This window comes from Dendrobates tinctorius, unplaced genomic scaffold (genome assembly GCF_039654945.1).
Source record: "Dendrobates tinctorius isolate UK_male_01 unplaced genomic scaffold, ASM3965494v1 ptg000008l, whole genome shotgun sequence".
NCBI classification, from domain to species: domain Eukaryota; kingdom Metazoa; phylum Chordata; class Amphibia; order Anura; family Dendrobatidae; genus Dendrobates; species Dendrobates tinctorius.
The window spans coordinates 73,048,131-73,062,985 of NW_027361676.1; the positions used below are offsets into that span (position 1 = coordinate 73,048,131).

Sequence of the window (14,855 nt, forward strand, 5' to 3'; positions counted from 1 at the left end):
TATGTTGGCGCTATATAAATATAAAGATTATTATTATTATTTTCAATCACAGCTTTCATGCGTCTTGGCATGCTTTCCACCAATCTTTCACACTGCTTTTGGGTGACCTTATGCCACTCCTGGTACAAAAATGTAAGCAGTTCTTCTTTGATGGCTTGTGACTATCCATCTTCCACTTTATTAAATTCCAGAAGTTTTCAATGGGGTTCATGTTATGAATGAGTCACCGAAGGAAGAAAAAACAAAAATACAAGCTAAGTCCAGAAAACCGGAGAGGTTGGTAGCTATCGGATTGCAGACCCCTGATCCTATCCACAACAACAAACAGTAGCCGTGGGGGGTTCCTACGATGCCCTAGACCGCTCGATCACAGCCGGAGAACTAAATAGGCCTAAAGAAAGAAAGGGGAAATCTAAACTGCCCCAGAGCAGACCCCAAAGCAATAGGCAGCCCCCAACAAATAATGACGGTGAAGCAAGATGAAAACACTAACACAGATAGAAAAATAGGTTGAGCAAACGATGGGGCCCAAGCTAACTAAAAAGGACAGGATAGAAAAGCTGCTGTCTGCAATCCGTAAAAAACCCTACCAAAAAATGTCCCAACCGTCTGATAGGAAAAACAGGCCCTGAAGTCGCTAGGACTTCAAAAAGACTATATCAGCACTCAGGTAAATTCTGAAGACAGAGCAAAGAGGCAAACTGATCAGATACAAAAATGGAACTCAGCACACCCCCAACCGGGGATGGCTGAACTCCAAAAAACAAGGTAAACAAAACAAAACTAATAAGTTCAAAAGCAGAGCAAAACTTATCTTTGGAAGCAGGAATCAGACTGGTCTCCAAGAATCCAGCAGAGAAATCACCAGCGACTCAGAAGGGCGTCGGCTGCCTTACATCAAGTCAGAATTTCCTGTTACCCAGTCATCATCTACCAGATCAGGTGTTTGGTAATCAGCCTCACTACCTTCCTTCACCAGAAGAGGGAGTTCATCAGACATCGACGGTGAAGGGGAAAATGAACTCACAACAGGTTCAGGTCTGGAGATTGGGCTGCACATGACAGTGATTTGATGTGGTCGTCCTTCATCCACACATTGATTGTCCTAGCTGTGTGGCATGGCACATTGTCGTGCTGGAAAAACCAGTCCTCAGAGTTGGGAAACATTGCCTGAGCAGAAGGAATCAACTGTTTTTCCAGGATAAAGGTTATATAGGTATGCGGCTTGAGTCATACGTCCTTCGCAAAGATTAACGTTCCCAATTCCAGCCTTGCTGAAGCATCTCCAGATCATCACTGATCCTCCACCAAATTTCACAGTGGGTGCAAGACACTGTGGCTTGTACGCCTCTCCAGGTCTCTGTCTAACCATTAGATGACCAGTTGTTGAGCTGAAAATTAGACTCATCAGAGAAGATTACCTTTCTCCAGTCCTCTATGGTCCAATCCTTAAGGTCTTTGGGAAACTTCAGCCTGGCTCTCCTTTGCTTCTCATTGATAAAAGGCTTTTTTCTAGCTTTACAAATGACTTGAGCCCTGCCTCTAGGAGCCTGTTAAGAACTATTCTTGCCGTGCACTTCACCCCAGCTGCCATTTGCAATTCTTTTTTAGGTCACTTGATGTCATCCTGCAGTTGCCGAGTGACATTAGAATAAGATGACGGTCATCACGATCAGTGGAGAGTTGTTTTTGCCCTCTGCCGGTCTGTAGCTTTGTTATCCCCAATATCTGCTGCTTGACATTGTTGTAATGGACTGCCGTCTTAGAAATTTTAAGGATGGAGGCAACATGACGCTCACTGTATCCCTCTGCTAGTAAAGCCAGAATTGAGCACTTCTTTTCCTCACTCAAGACTTTTCTTTTCAACTCCTTTGGCATGGTTAAAAGTTATTTTTTCATTACTATTACTTTTGGGATTTTACTATATCTTGTTTTGCCATGCAGCTTGTCCTATTGCAAGAGGATTGTGAACACAGCAGGGTTTTTTTTATACTTTCCCTCGTTAAATAAGATATGGTTCAGGTGATCACCTAATCAGAAGCACATTAAGTAGACTGAGGTGTACTCTGGTTGTAATTCAACTGACACTGGAATGGAATGGTTGTCAGACATGTAGAGAAGCTGATCTTTATAAAACTGTGCAGTGGTCTCTTAATTTTTGCCAGAGCTGTATGTGAGCCCATACTGCACATATTTATGCCTTTGATTTGATTTTAGTTTATTTTTCTATGCCATGTTAGAAAGTGCATATAGTAGCACAGTTACAAGGTAGAGAGATGTCCTCTCCCACTGTATACATTGCTCTGAACCTTATTAGGATAAATTTGTGCATACTAGACTCTGTACCTGTTACTTTTTCTTACCAAAACCTTTCATGGTAATGTAAAGGTTCTGTCTTTAATATGACATCTATAATAGTGTTGCATTAATGCTATGTACCTCATCTGAGGTTTCTCCCCCAAGATGGTGGACACTTGCCCATGTAGACTTTCCATAATATTATCATCAGAATATAGTTGCATCGGTGTATTAAACTGTGCATGGACAATCTTCACACCAGGAAGCTCCATTTCCAGAGGAATGTTAGGTGCAATTCTGGAGGCAGCTTTCAGCTCACCAGGATCTATAGTGCTGACTGTGCTCACTGTGGAGGGGGTGCTGCGTCCACTGCCAGGGTCAAAGCCTGAAGGTGTGCTGCTTCCACTGTGTTACACAGCCAGTGACATAGCAGGAATGAAAAAAGTTAAAGAAGTGCAGATATTAGCCAGAGTGTAGTTACAGAATACGTGGCATGCACACATGAACTCATATAGGTTAAATCATTCAGTGAAATGGCTGAGATAATGCATGCACATAGAAAACTAATGCGCTGGCCCCATGCACACAACTGGAATATGGACCTGTAATGTTCCATGTGGCGCTGGGCTACTGTATATGTGTATATATATATATATAATATATATACAGTTGTGGCCAAAAGTATTGACACCCATGCAATTTTGTCAGATAATACTCAGTTTCTTCCTGAAAATGATTGCAAACACAAATTCTTTGGTATTATTATCTTCATTTAATTTGTCTTAAATGAAAAAACACAAAAAGAATTGTCCGAAAGACAAATTGGATATAATTCCATACCAAACATAAAAAAGAGGGTGGACAAAAGTATTGGCACTGTTCGAAAAATCATGTGATGCTTCTCTAATTTGTGTAACAGCACCTGTAACTTACCTGTGGCACCTAACAGGTGTTGGCAATAACTAAATTACACTTGCAGCCAGTTGACATGGATTAAAGTTAACTCAACCTCTGTCCTGTGTCCTTGTGTGTACCACGCTGAGCATGGAGAAAAGAAAGAAGACCAAAGAACTGTCTGAGGATTTGAGAAACCAAATTGTGAGGAAGCATGAGCAATCTCAAGGCTACAAGTCCATCTCCAAAGACCTGAATGTTCCTGTGTCTACCGTGTGCAGTGTCATCAAGAAGTTTAAAGCCCATGGCACTGTGGCTAACCTCCCTAGATGTGGACGGAAAAGAAAAATTGACAAGAGACTTCAACGCAAGATTGTGCGGATGTTGGATAAAGAACCTCGACTAACATCCAAACAAATTCAAGCTGCCCTGCAGTCCGAGGGTACAACAGTGTCAACCCGTACTATCCGTCGGCGTCTGAATGAAAAGGGACTGTATGGTAGGAGACCCAGGAAGACCCCACTTCTTACCCCGAGACATAAAGCCAGGCTGGAGTTTGCCAAAACTTACCTGAAAAAGCCTAAAATGTTTTGGAAGAATGTTCTCTGGTCAGATGAGACAAAAGTAGAGCTTTTTGGGCAAAGGCATCAACATAGAGTTTACAGGAGGAAAAAAAGAGGCATTCAAAGAAAAAAACACGGTCCCTACAGTCAAACATGGTGGAGGTTCCCTGATGTTTTGGGGTTGCTTTGCTGCCTCTGGCACTGGACTGCTTGACCGTGTGCATGGCATTATGAAGTCTGAAGACTACCAACAAATTTTGCAGCATAATGTAGGGCCCAGTGTGAGAAAGCTGGGTCTCCCTCAGAGGTCATGGGTCTTCCAGCAGGACAATGACCCAAAACACACTTCAAAAAGCACTAGAAAATGGTTTGAGAGAAAGCACTGGAGACTTCTAAGGTGGCCAGCAATGAGTCCAGACCTGAATCCCATAGAACACCTGTGGAGAGATCTAAAAATGGCAGTTTGGAGAAGGCACCCTTCAAATATCAGGGACCTGGAGCAGTTTGACAAAGAAGAATGGTCTAAAATTCCAGCAGAGCATTGTAAGAAAATCATTGATGGTTACCGGAAGCGGTTGGTCGCAGTTATTTTGGCTAAAGGTTGTGCAACCAAGTATTAGGCTGTGGGTGCCAATACTTTTGTCTGGCCCATTTTTGGAGTTTTGTATGAAATGATCAATGTTTTGCTTTTTGCTTCATTCTCTTTTGTGTTTTTTCATTTAAAACAAATTAAATGAAGATAATAATACCAAAGAATTTCTGTTTACAATCATTTTCAGGAAGAAACTGAGTATTATCTGTCAAAATTGCAGGGGTGTCAATACTTTTTGCCACAACTGTATATTTATATATATATTCAATCTGCGTGCTGCCATAGTGTACAAATTGTGGCGCGGATAGTTAAAAAAAATTGGAATGTTAATATTTTATTTTTGATCCATTATCTAAATGAATGAGAAAAAGAGAAATCGAAATCAAGTCAATATTTGGTGTGACCACACTGTGTATTCAAAACCGCATCCAAGCATTAATTCACTAGGTAGATTGTCCTACAAACATCTTGTAGAACTAATTACAGATTTTCTGTCGACCTGTGCAAATCCTTTCAAATAATGTAATCCCAGGCAGACTCAATGATGTTGAGATCAGGGCTCTGTGAGGAATTCCAGGACTTCGTTGTCCTGCTGCTGAATAAATTTGGAGCCAATCAAATGTCTCCCTGATTGTATTACATGATGGATGAGTATCTGTATTTGTCAGCATAATCTTGATCAAAATCAAACTCCATTTGATAAGTGCAGCCCCAAAGTTGCAAGGACCCTTCACTTTTTGTCACTGTTTGTGAACAATCTGCCTTCTACTAAAGTACAATATTTCACTTTTCACTCATCAGTCCAGAGCACATGCTGCCATCTTTCTATAGCCAAGTTATGTGTTCGTGAATCGTTCAGTTACTTGACCGTTTCCATATGGAAGGTACGGCATTTGGCTGCAATTTTTCTATGAAGACCACTTCTGGCCAGACTTCATTGAACATTAGATGAGTGTAGCTGGGCCCGCCTGCTTATTGACAGTTATGAGCTGATGGCACTGCTGGTCATCTTCCAATTTGGAAGGAAAGTAAGCATGATGTATCATTCAGCTGCTGCATGAAGGGTCCTTGGCAGACCATTGTGTTTGTGGTCCTTAGTGTTGCCCATTTCTTGGTGTGCTCAATGCTGACATATACAGTCAGATACTTATCCATCATCTAATATCATCAGGGAGGCAACTGATTGGCCCCAAATTTATTCTGCAGCAGGACAACTACCCAGAACATATAGCGAATGTCATTAAGAATCATCTTCAGCCTAAAGAACAAGGAGTTCTCATTTGCACAAGGAAAGACTAGAAGCAATGGGATGAAACTGAATGGGAGGAAACACAGATTAGATATTAGGAAAAACTTTATGACAGAGTGATCGATGAGTGGAACAGGCTGCCACGAGAGGTGGTGAGTTCTCCTTCAATGGAAGTCTTCAAACAGAGGCTGGACAGACATCTGACTGGGATGATTTAGAGAATCCTTCTTTGAGCAGGGAGTTGGACCAGATGGCCCAGGAGGTCCCTTCCAACGCTACGATTCTATGAGTCCTGGAGGTGACGATATGGCCCTCACAGAGCCCTGATCTCAATATCATCCAATCTGCCTGGGGTTACATGTAGAGACAGAAGGATTAGCACAAGCGACATCCACAGAAGATCTGTGGTTAGTTCTTCCAAGATGTTTGGAACAAGTGCCCTGCCAAGTTCCTTTAAAAGCTGCATACAGTTGTACCTAGAAGGACCAATGCTTTGACACTGCTCTGAAGGCAAAGTGTGGTCACACCAAATATTGATTTGATTTAGATTTGCCTCTTGTTTATTCACTTTGCATTTTGTTAATTGATGATAAACTATTAATACTTTTATTTTTGAAAGCATTCTTACTTTCCACACCTGCTGATGACAGCTGCTGTGACTGTACCATTTGTTTTATCCCTAGACCAAATGTGCATGAATTGGGATAAATATATTTTTGTCATTCTACATTTTCTTGTACCGAACATATGAATGCCTAAAAATACAGCACCACATGGAACTTCAAAAGTAGAGTTTACACTTTTGCATCATTTGGTAATGTAGGTAAGGTCTAAGATTGAGGTGCAGTTTTTGCAGTATTGTTATTTGAAAGCACTAGAAGCTGCCATTATTTCTGAGTGATCGGGTAGACATGCAGATCAGAAGCGTTGTGAGTGAACTTTACCAGTGGATGGCCAAGCAATGGTGATAGTTTCTTACTGTTAAATTGCTTTCTGACAACTTCTTCAAAGCATCGTACAAGTTGTCTAGAGCTTTCATCAGCAATTATGTTTTTTCTAGGTTGACTGTGCATGGAAATTTTGTCTCCAATCAGTCTTTGGGTCATTTCTAACCTTCAGATGCCAGTTGTTAGGATCCATGTAGTACAGGATATTTGGAACAATAGGAATGATCCTCAGGGAAACAGCCACATGATGCTAATGACCACAGGGTTTAATCAGTAAAATCCTAGATTTTTTTTTTTTACCCATTTTCTGTAATTTGCTTGCTTCTAATATTTGAACATATTTTATGCACCCAATATTTTTGCAGTGCCACCATGCAGGGAAAACTAGAGATACTAGGGGTGCCAATAACAAATATAGCAGTGAGCAATGAGAGACAGAAAATATTCTTACTAATTTAATTCTGTATTTATAGGGCCCCTGAAGGCACATTTTACAATTCATTGTTGTGTTTACGTTGATTTTATAATTGTTTTTATTGTAACTTTATTGATGTAGGAATACATATGTATGCTTCCTCACACTCACAGGAGGGTAATTCTCAAAGACACCATTATAAGACTCTGTACATTTACAGTGCAATTTGTCCATGCCATTAAAGGGAATCTGTCACCCCTTTTTTGAGATATCATATAATGATATCATTCAATTGTGTGTCACATAAGGATTCTCTTAGTACTTTTGCTTCCTCCTGACCCCGCACCTTTCATGCATAAATACCTTTTTATATCGGTTCAGATGTATGTAAACTGCCGCTGTCCGGTCCGCTGGGCGGGGCTTATTCAACTGCTCCCCCCCTCGTCTTGCTCTACGCATTTCTTCTTGTGTAGAGCAAGACAGGGAGGGGGGGAGCAGGTGAATAAGCCCCGCCCAGCGGACCGGACCGTGGCAGTTTGCATACATCTGAACCGATATAAACAAGGTATTTATGCATGAAAGGTGCGGGGTCAGGGGGAAGCAAAAGTACTAAGAGAATCCTTATGTGACACACAATTGAATGATATCATTATATGATATCTCTAAAAAGGGGTGACAGATTCCCTTTAACAACCCCCAGAAATAGCAATGAAATACACATAAATAATTTTTTCTCTTTCTGACTTCTTCCCCAGAATTTTCTTCATTAGAAAAAATGGATTAGTTGGCTCAGGGTAGGAGCCATATCCAGTAACCTAATCCACTTTTCTGTTTTCCACTAGAATGTGACAATTAGTTCAGAATGCTGGTATCAAAAACAACTTGCAGCAACTGCAGCACAGCGACTATGTGTGTGTCATTATCTGCAATCCTTGTACTTTGTAATTTACACAAAATTTTTTGCTTGCGGTATTTGTATTGACTTTTTTGCAAGCATTCAATTAAAACTTAAAGGGGTTGTATGGTCCATATCGATTGACTGCAGACTTATGAATGAGTACTGCAGTGCGCAGGCGCCGGGAAAGGTCAGAGAGGTCCGGCACCTGCGCACTGCAGTACTTTACTAGGGCAGATATAGTACGCCTGCGCAGGAGCCGCGGCAGAAGTAAGAAGGAGGACGTCATTGCGAGAAGATGGGAGGCGCCGGACTGGACCGCGACACCCATCAGACTGGACTGGACCCCCGAATGAGTATAATCTAACTCATTTTTATCTTTCAGGTTACATCAGGGGCTTATCTATAGCATTACAGAATGCTGTAGATAAGCCCCTGATGGCAGTGGCCGCATCTCTTAGGGCAAAATTGAAGTGACAGATTCCCTTTAAGTGTAGCATATACTGTATAGGTACATTATTTAACTTAGTTTCTAGCTGCTTCTGGTTTTGATTTGTCATTTATACTGTAGATTTTGTGTTGTTTTCTAAATGGTAACTTATATTTCTGAATAGAAGACCTGTGCTTCACCTTAATATTTGCCAAATTAGTCTTGAAGCTTACACAAATACGTTACTAGTAATTTAATACTATTTAGCAGCATGCATACAACACAAATAGTTCAAATGATCATAACCTGGTCCTGCCTGGAAGAATGAAAGGCTTAGGCCTGATATTATGCTTGTGCTCAAAGTATCCCAAGTCCTGTAGGATAAAAATGGTTTGTAAAGTCTAAATGTAAACCATAAAGTTCTATATTTGCTATATCAGGAATGATCAATGCATAGTTTGTCACACACTCATCATGGGCAAAAAATAAGATCTTTGTACTTCAGTTGTAAAGAATACGGTAACAATAATTTCCTATGAGAAGAGTTACCTAGAGCTAACACAGTGCTTTGGAAATTATCTGTCTTGGAAAGTAGTTGCATATAGATTGGAGGATATACCTACTCTGAGCTTTACACTTAACATAACTGACACAAAAGCTTTCTATTAGTTTTGCTTTAAAGGAAAGCTATCATCAGAAAAGTGACCAATTGTGTAAACCACGTTTCGGTGTTATAAGTAACTGTGTTTTGTTTTTGTGTGTATATATATTTTTAGACTCTAGATTTTGTGTATTTCTGGAAAGAAGACACGAACATGTGCGAGAACATGACCCTATCTTTTCTATTGAAGAATCTAATGAGTGCAAAGATAAATAAGAAGAAAGAGGGAGCAGGGGAGCTGTGACATTACCTATTGAAAATGGTGGCTCCTGTGTATATAGGTGTTACCTGTCACTGTGATCCTGCCTCTGCTAGTATGCAAGCTTGCTGAAAACTCATCCTGGGAGGACAGGAATTATGAAATAAATAAAAAGTCCAAGTGGCCACTGTGAAAATTGTAAGATTACTTTTTTAAAGTATATATTTTTTACAGTATATGTTATATTCTTATATTTTATATTTTTTTTAATATATTAATATATATAAAAAATATGCTATGTTATATTTTTATATTTTATATTTTTAATATATTAATATATAAAAATGTACTATAAAAAATATACTATAAAAAAGTAATCTTACAATTTTTACAGTGGCCACTTGGACTTTTTATTTAATTCATAATTCCTGTCCTCCCAGGATGAGTTTTCAGCAAGGCTCCATACTAAGGGTACCGTTACACCTAGCGATGCACCAGCGATCCCGACCAGCGATACGACGCGGTCAGGACCGCTGGTGCATCGCTAGGTGGTCGCTAGTGAGCTGCCACACAGGCAGATCTCACCAGCGACATCGCTGGGGACGGGGATCGCTACTTACCTGTCAGACGAGGCGATCCAGCGTCCTCCCGCCTGCGTCCACGCGTCGCTCGTCGTCACAGCAGGAAGTGACCGACGAATGGTCCAGGAGCTTCTCGCGCGATCAGCGATAACCAGCGGGGGAGCCGATCGGAGGTAAGTATCACATGCAGCGATATCGCTAGCAATATCGCTGCAACGTCACAAAATCGGTGACTTTACAGCGATATTGCTAGCGATATCGCAGTGTGTAACGGGGGCTTAACAGAGGCAGGATCACAGTGACAGGTAACACCTATATACACAGGAGCCACCATTTTCAATAGGTAATATCACAGCTCCCCTGCTCCCTCTTTCTTCATATTTAGATTTGCAGTCATTACTTCATTACTTCATTCTTTGCAGTCATTCATACTTCAATACAAATGATAGGGTCATGCTCTTGCACATGTTCATGTGTTGTTTCCAGAAATACAAGAAAGTTAGGGTCTAAAAAAACCAGCGGCCAGTGTGAAATTTGGAAGCTTATTACTTTTTATACAGATTGTGATTTGTTAAAAAAATACCTAATATATTGATAATATAACTTTAACACAAAAATCTGATTTTAACAATAGGTCAGTCTCTGATGGTTTCTTTCTATTAAGGACCCCACAAAGAAAAACTAACATGATAGGGCAGATTTGCTAATGCAGACTAATATTAAAGTGAACCTGACAGCAGGATTTTGCCAAGTAAACCACAGGCATTGTCAGGTTGGTGATGTTATACTGATTAAATTGATACCTGGGGTGAAGAAATCCGTCTTGTGGTTCTTGTGTAATCAGTGTTAGAAGTTTTCAGTTAATGAGGTTCTCGTGCTCTGGGGCTGTAGGCAGAGTCTACAGTGACAAACACTAATCCAGTAATTTGCCCCTTATTAGTGGCTCACAACAGAAGTAGATCTAGATCATTTTGCATCTTAATGAAACCATGGTCCTGTTGTACGTCACTTTAGAAGAGTGTTGAGCATAATGCTGACTTCTGTTCATTTTTCGTTATGACATTAATAATTTTGCTAGAATGATTTGAGCCAAAATGATGGAGTGTCTAATGTCCGCATCTATCCAATATGTTGTACCCTATGTATGGCCTACAAGGGAGCCTGCATTAAATTATAGAGGTGGCTGTGCATTACCGGGATATATGAAAGGAAATAAATGGCAATTTTATTGTAACATTTCATCTTTTCCTAAAGCAGGCTACACTTTTTACATTATTATAGCTGGATCCTGAATCATACACCAGCTAACATGTGCTGTGATGGCCCAAATGTTTTCAGATTGTTTTCCAACATCGGTGTAAAATCTAATATGGCCAATCGTTAATTTCTTGGGGGGAGGGAAGGACTGCATAAGGTGTCTGGTTCATACATTCTTAATTACGGCAGAAAACCAGATCCTATCCTTAACGACCCAGCCTTCACAATAATTGTGTAATGCGAATGTGCTGAACGATGTGGTCCAGAAGCGCCCATTCTCGTTTAGATTTAGTAAGCTAAGTGGAAATTTTTTGCTCGCTCAACAAATTGACCTGCAAAAAGAAGTGGAACGTAAAGTTCTAAATAAGGTTCTCTCTATAAACACAATGTTCGTTGTTCATCCTAGTAAAACTTGTCTGACCTCGTTTGCTAGTCGTGAGTTGCTCTCGTGATGATCATCGTTTAAATAATTATCTACTCGTGTAATTGAACCATTACAGGACTGCCAGTCTTCCACAGCTTTACTTACATTGCAGATTTAATTGACATGTAAGATACATAAAGGTAAGAGTCTGGGATTAACAATTACAAGATTTGTCACAATGGTTAGTTTGTTTTTCTTTCTAAGCACGCCATTGTCTGCATGCATACTCACATTTGATCTGCATTCGGAATAAGACCTCTCATTTGTCCATGGAAGGCATCTTTAATGTTGCCAGATGAATACAGTCCAATTGGGGTATTATAGGAAGAACTCACTACCTGCTTTTTGTCCCCAATATGTGCACCAGCTACAAATGGTAGTGCTCTTCTGTTATGAGCTGTGCCAATAGGCTTGAACTCCTGCGTACATTTGGATAAAACACACCAAACCACAATTCATGCAGGTTAAACTAAACGTAAGCAACGCTGATTATATTTCACACATAAACATGGCACGCACATATTAGTTCTGGATTAATGAACTTTTTTTTGTGAACTGTCCATGTGAATTATGGAGCACAATGTAGTTTGTAGATAGCTTAGATGGTGGGAGAGTGAAAAATTAACATCTTTAACTGTAATGGTCCCTTAACGGAATTTTAGCATTTTCATCAATTGTAGGCAACAGAGTACAATTGTACCAGCAATCACTAGATATTTTCAGATGACGTTGTAGCGTAATGTTATGTCCAAAGCATGTTCCGAATTAAAAACAAACTGCTAGAAGCCTCATCAAACCACCGAGTGGGGAAAAGTTTTGTAAAGTTAGGAACCTCTGTCTTTGGTCCAAACATAACAAAACATCTGCAAATCGCAAAACATTATTAGTTCGTAAAAAGTACATTGGGGGACATTAGTCTTTGTGTTTGCTCTCTATTTTTGTGGGAAAGGCCTATATGAAAAGTATGAGTGCTTTATACCAGTTAATAAACCATTTTAGTTAATACGTAAATGTAAAGGAAATCTGTTTGGTCATTTTTTGCAGGCTTTACTAATGGAATCCTGAAATATGGCTTGAACAGCCCTCATTGATGTACGATACCCCGTTGTCTTGCTGTAAGCCCTTGAAAATGTAGTGTTGTGCATCGGCAAGTCAAACATATGTTAATGCCAAATGATTATTCACCCATAATCCCGCCCGCCCCTCTGCCGGTGTCACTGATTCAGTCAGACTGTCGTATGCCCGAGGATCGCATCGCTATCCTCGGACTGGTCGTCAGCTCTCCTAACCTGAGTGTGACAGCTACTTAGAAATACTTGCTGTCGTGCTTAGGTCAGAAAGCAGACGTCAAGCCCGAGAATATCGAGTAATATGGCAGTCTGACTGCACCCAAACAGTGATTCCAATGCAGAGGAGTGGGTAGGATTATGGGAGGTGCAAGAGGCGAATATTAATTTTTCACCTACATACGCTTGGCTAGCCGGTGCGCATGTAAATGTGAAATCAATATTCACCCCTTCCCCCGCCATAATACCATCCACTCCTCTGCACCAGCATCACCGATTCAGTACTACTTCTATATTACTCGCCTGCGTTGCAATCCTTGAGCTGGACGTTGGCTCTCCTGACCTGAGAGTGACTGCATGTATTTCTATGCAGCTATCACACTTGGGTCAGGAGAGCAGATGGTAAGTCCAAGGATAAATTTTCTGGGTGTTACAGGAACACAACAGGGCAACATACAAAAATAAATGTTATATATCCTGAAAACTGCCCAAGCCCTATTACAGGTTACTATTAGGATCCTCAAAAATGATCTGACAGATTCCCTTTAAAAATGAAGGAGTATAACCTCGTGGTGTGAAATACATTTATGAATTATTTCAATATAAAAAAATCACGTAAAATGTGCAAGATTCTCCATTATTTTGGGACATTTGACACATTGGTCTACTAATCTTTTACAGGATTAGGAAGTGTGATTTCACCATTATATTTCTCTGTGAGACAGCATTATCAAGAGGCACAAGAGCTGAGGGCCATTAGTCCTTGTGCCCTTTGATAGCGTCATCTCATGGTGATACATGGTGGGGGTGCTAATATACCGTATATACTCGCGTATAAGCCAACCTGAGTAGAAGCCGAGGCACCTAATTTAACAAAAAAAAAAATGGGAAAACTGATTGACTCGATTATAAGCCTGGTATGCATTGTCCCCTCATCCCCATCCTGGTATGCATGGCCTCGTCATCCCCATCCTGGTATGCATGGCTCCTCATCTCCTTCCTTGTCTGCATGGCTCCTCATCCCAATCTTTGTATGCATGGCTCCATCCCTATCTGGGTATGCATGGCTCCATCCCTATCTGGGTATGCATGGCTCCATCCATATCTGGGTATGCATGGCTCCATCCCTATCTGGGTATGTATGGCTCCATCCTTGTCTGTGTATGCATAGCCCCATCCTTATCCATTTATGCATGGCTCCATCCCTATCCTTATATGCATGGCTCCATCTCTATCCTTGTATGCATGGCTCCATCCCTATCCTTGTATGCATGGCTCCATCCCTATCCTTGTATGCATGGCTCCATCCCTATCCTTGTATGCATGGCTCCATCCCTATCCTTGTATGCATGGCTCCATCCCTATCCTTGTATGCATGGCTCCATCCCTATCCTTGTATGCATGGCTCCATCCCTATCCTTGTATGCATGGCTCCATCCCTATCTGGGTATGCATGGCTCCATCCCTATCTGGGTATGCATGGCTCCATCCCTATCTGGGTATGCATGGCTCCATCCCTATCTGGGTATGCATGGCTCCATCCCTATCTGGGTATGCATGGCTCCATCCCTATCTGGGTATGTATGGCTCCATCCCTATCTGGGTATGCATGGCTCCATCCCTATCCTTGTATGCATGGCTCCATCCCTATCCTTGTATGCATGGCTCCATCCCTATCTGGGTATGCATGGCTCCATCCCTATCTGGGTATGCATGGCTCCATCCCTATCTGGGTATGCATGGCTCCATCCCTATCTGGGTATGCATGGCTCCATCCCTATCTGGGTATGCATGGCTCCATCCCTATCTGGGTATGCATGGCTCCATCCCTATCTGGGTATGCATGGCTCCATCCCTATCTGGGTATGCATGGCTCCATCCCTATCTGGGTATGCATGGCTCCATCCCTATCTGGGTATGCATGGCTCCATCCCTATCTGGGTATGCATGGCTCCATCCCTATCTGGGTATGCATGGCTCCATCCCTATCTGGGTATGCATGGCTCCATCCCTATCTGGGTATGCATGGCTCCATCCCTATCTGGGTATGCATGGCTCCATCCCTATCTGGGTATGCATGGCTCCATCCCTATCTGGGTATGCATGGCTCCATCCCTATCTGGGTATGCATGGCTCCATCCCTATCTGGGTATGCATGGCTCCA

The 14,855-nt window shown here is 41.4% G+C and overlaps 1 protein-coding gene across 3 annotated transcripts in view; it reads right to left on the minus strand.

Moving 5' to 3' along the window:
- Positions 1-14,855, minus strand: part of PDLIM3 (PDZ and LIM domain 3) — a 64,235-nt gene that overhangs the window by 11,118 nt on the left and 38,262 nt on the right. For 2 of the 3 annotated variants that reach the window (XM_073578664.1, XM_073578656.1), the window contains 2 exons: positions 8,590-8,657; positions 2,440-2,703 (listed from right to left, as the gene is read on the minus strand). In XM_073578664.1, the coding sequence (XP_073434765.1) occupies positions 2,440-2,703; positions 8,590-8,657 (332 nt within the window). Of the gene's footprint in view, positions 1-2,439; positions 2,704-8,589; positions 8,658-11,636; positions 11,825-14,855 lie in introns of all 3 variants that reach the window. The other variant, XM_073578675.1, reaches the window with a different exon arrangement.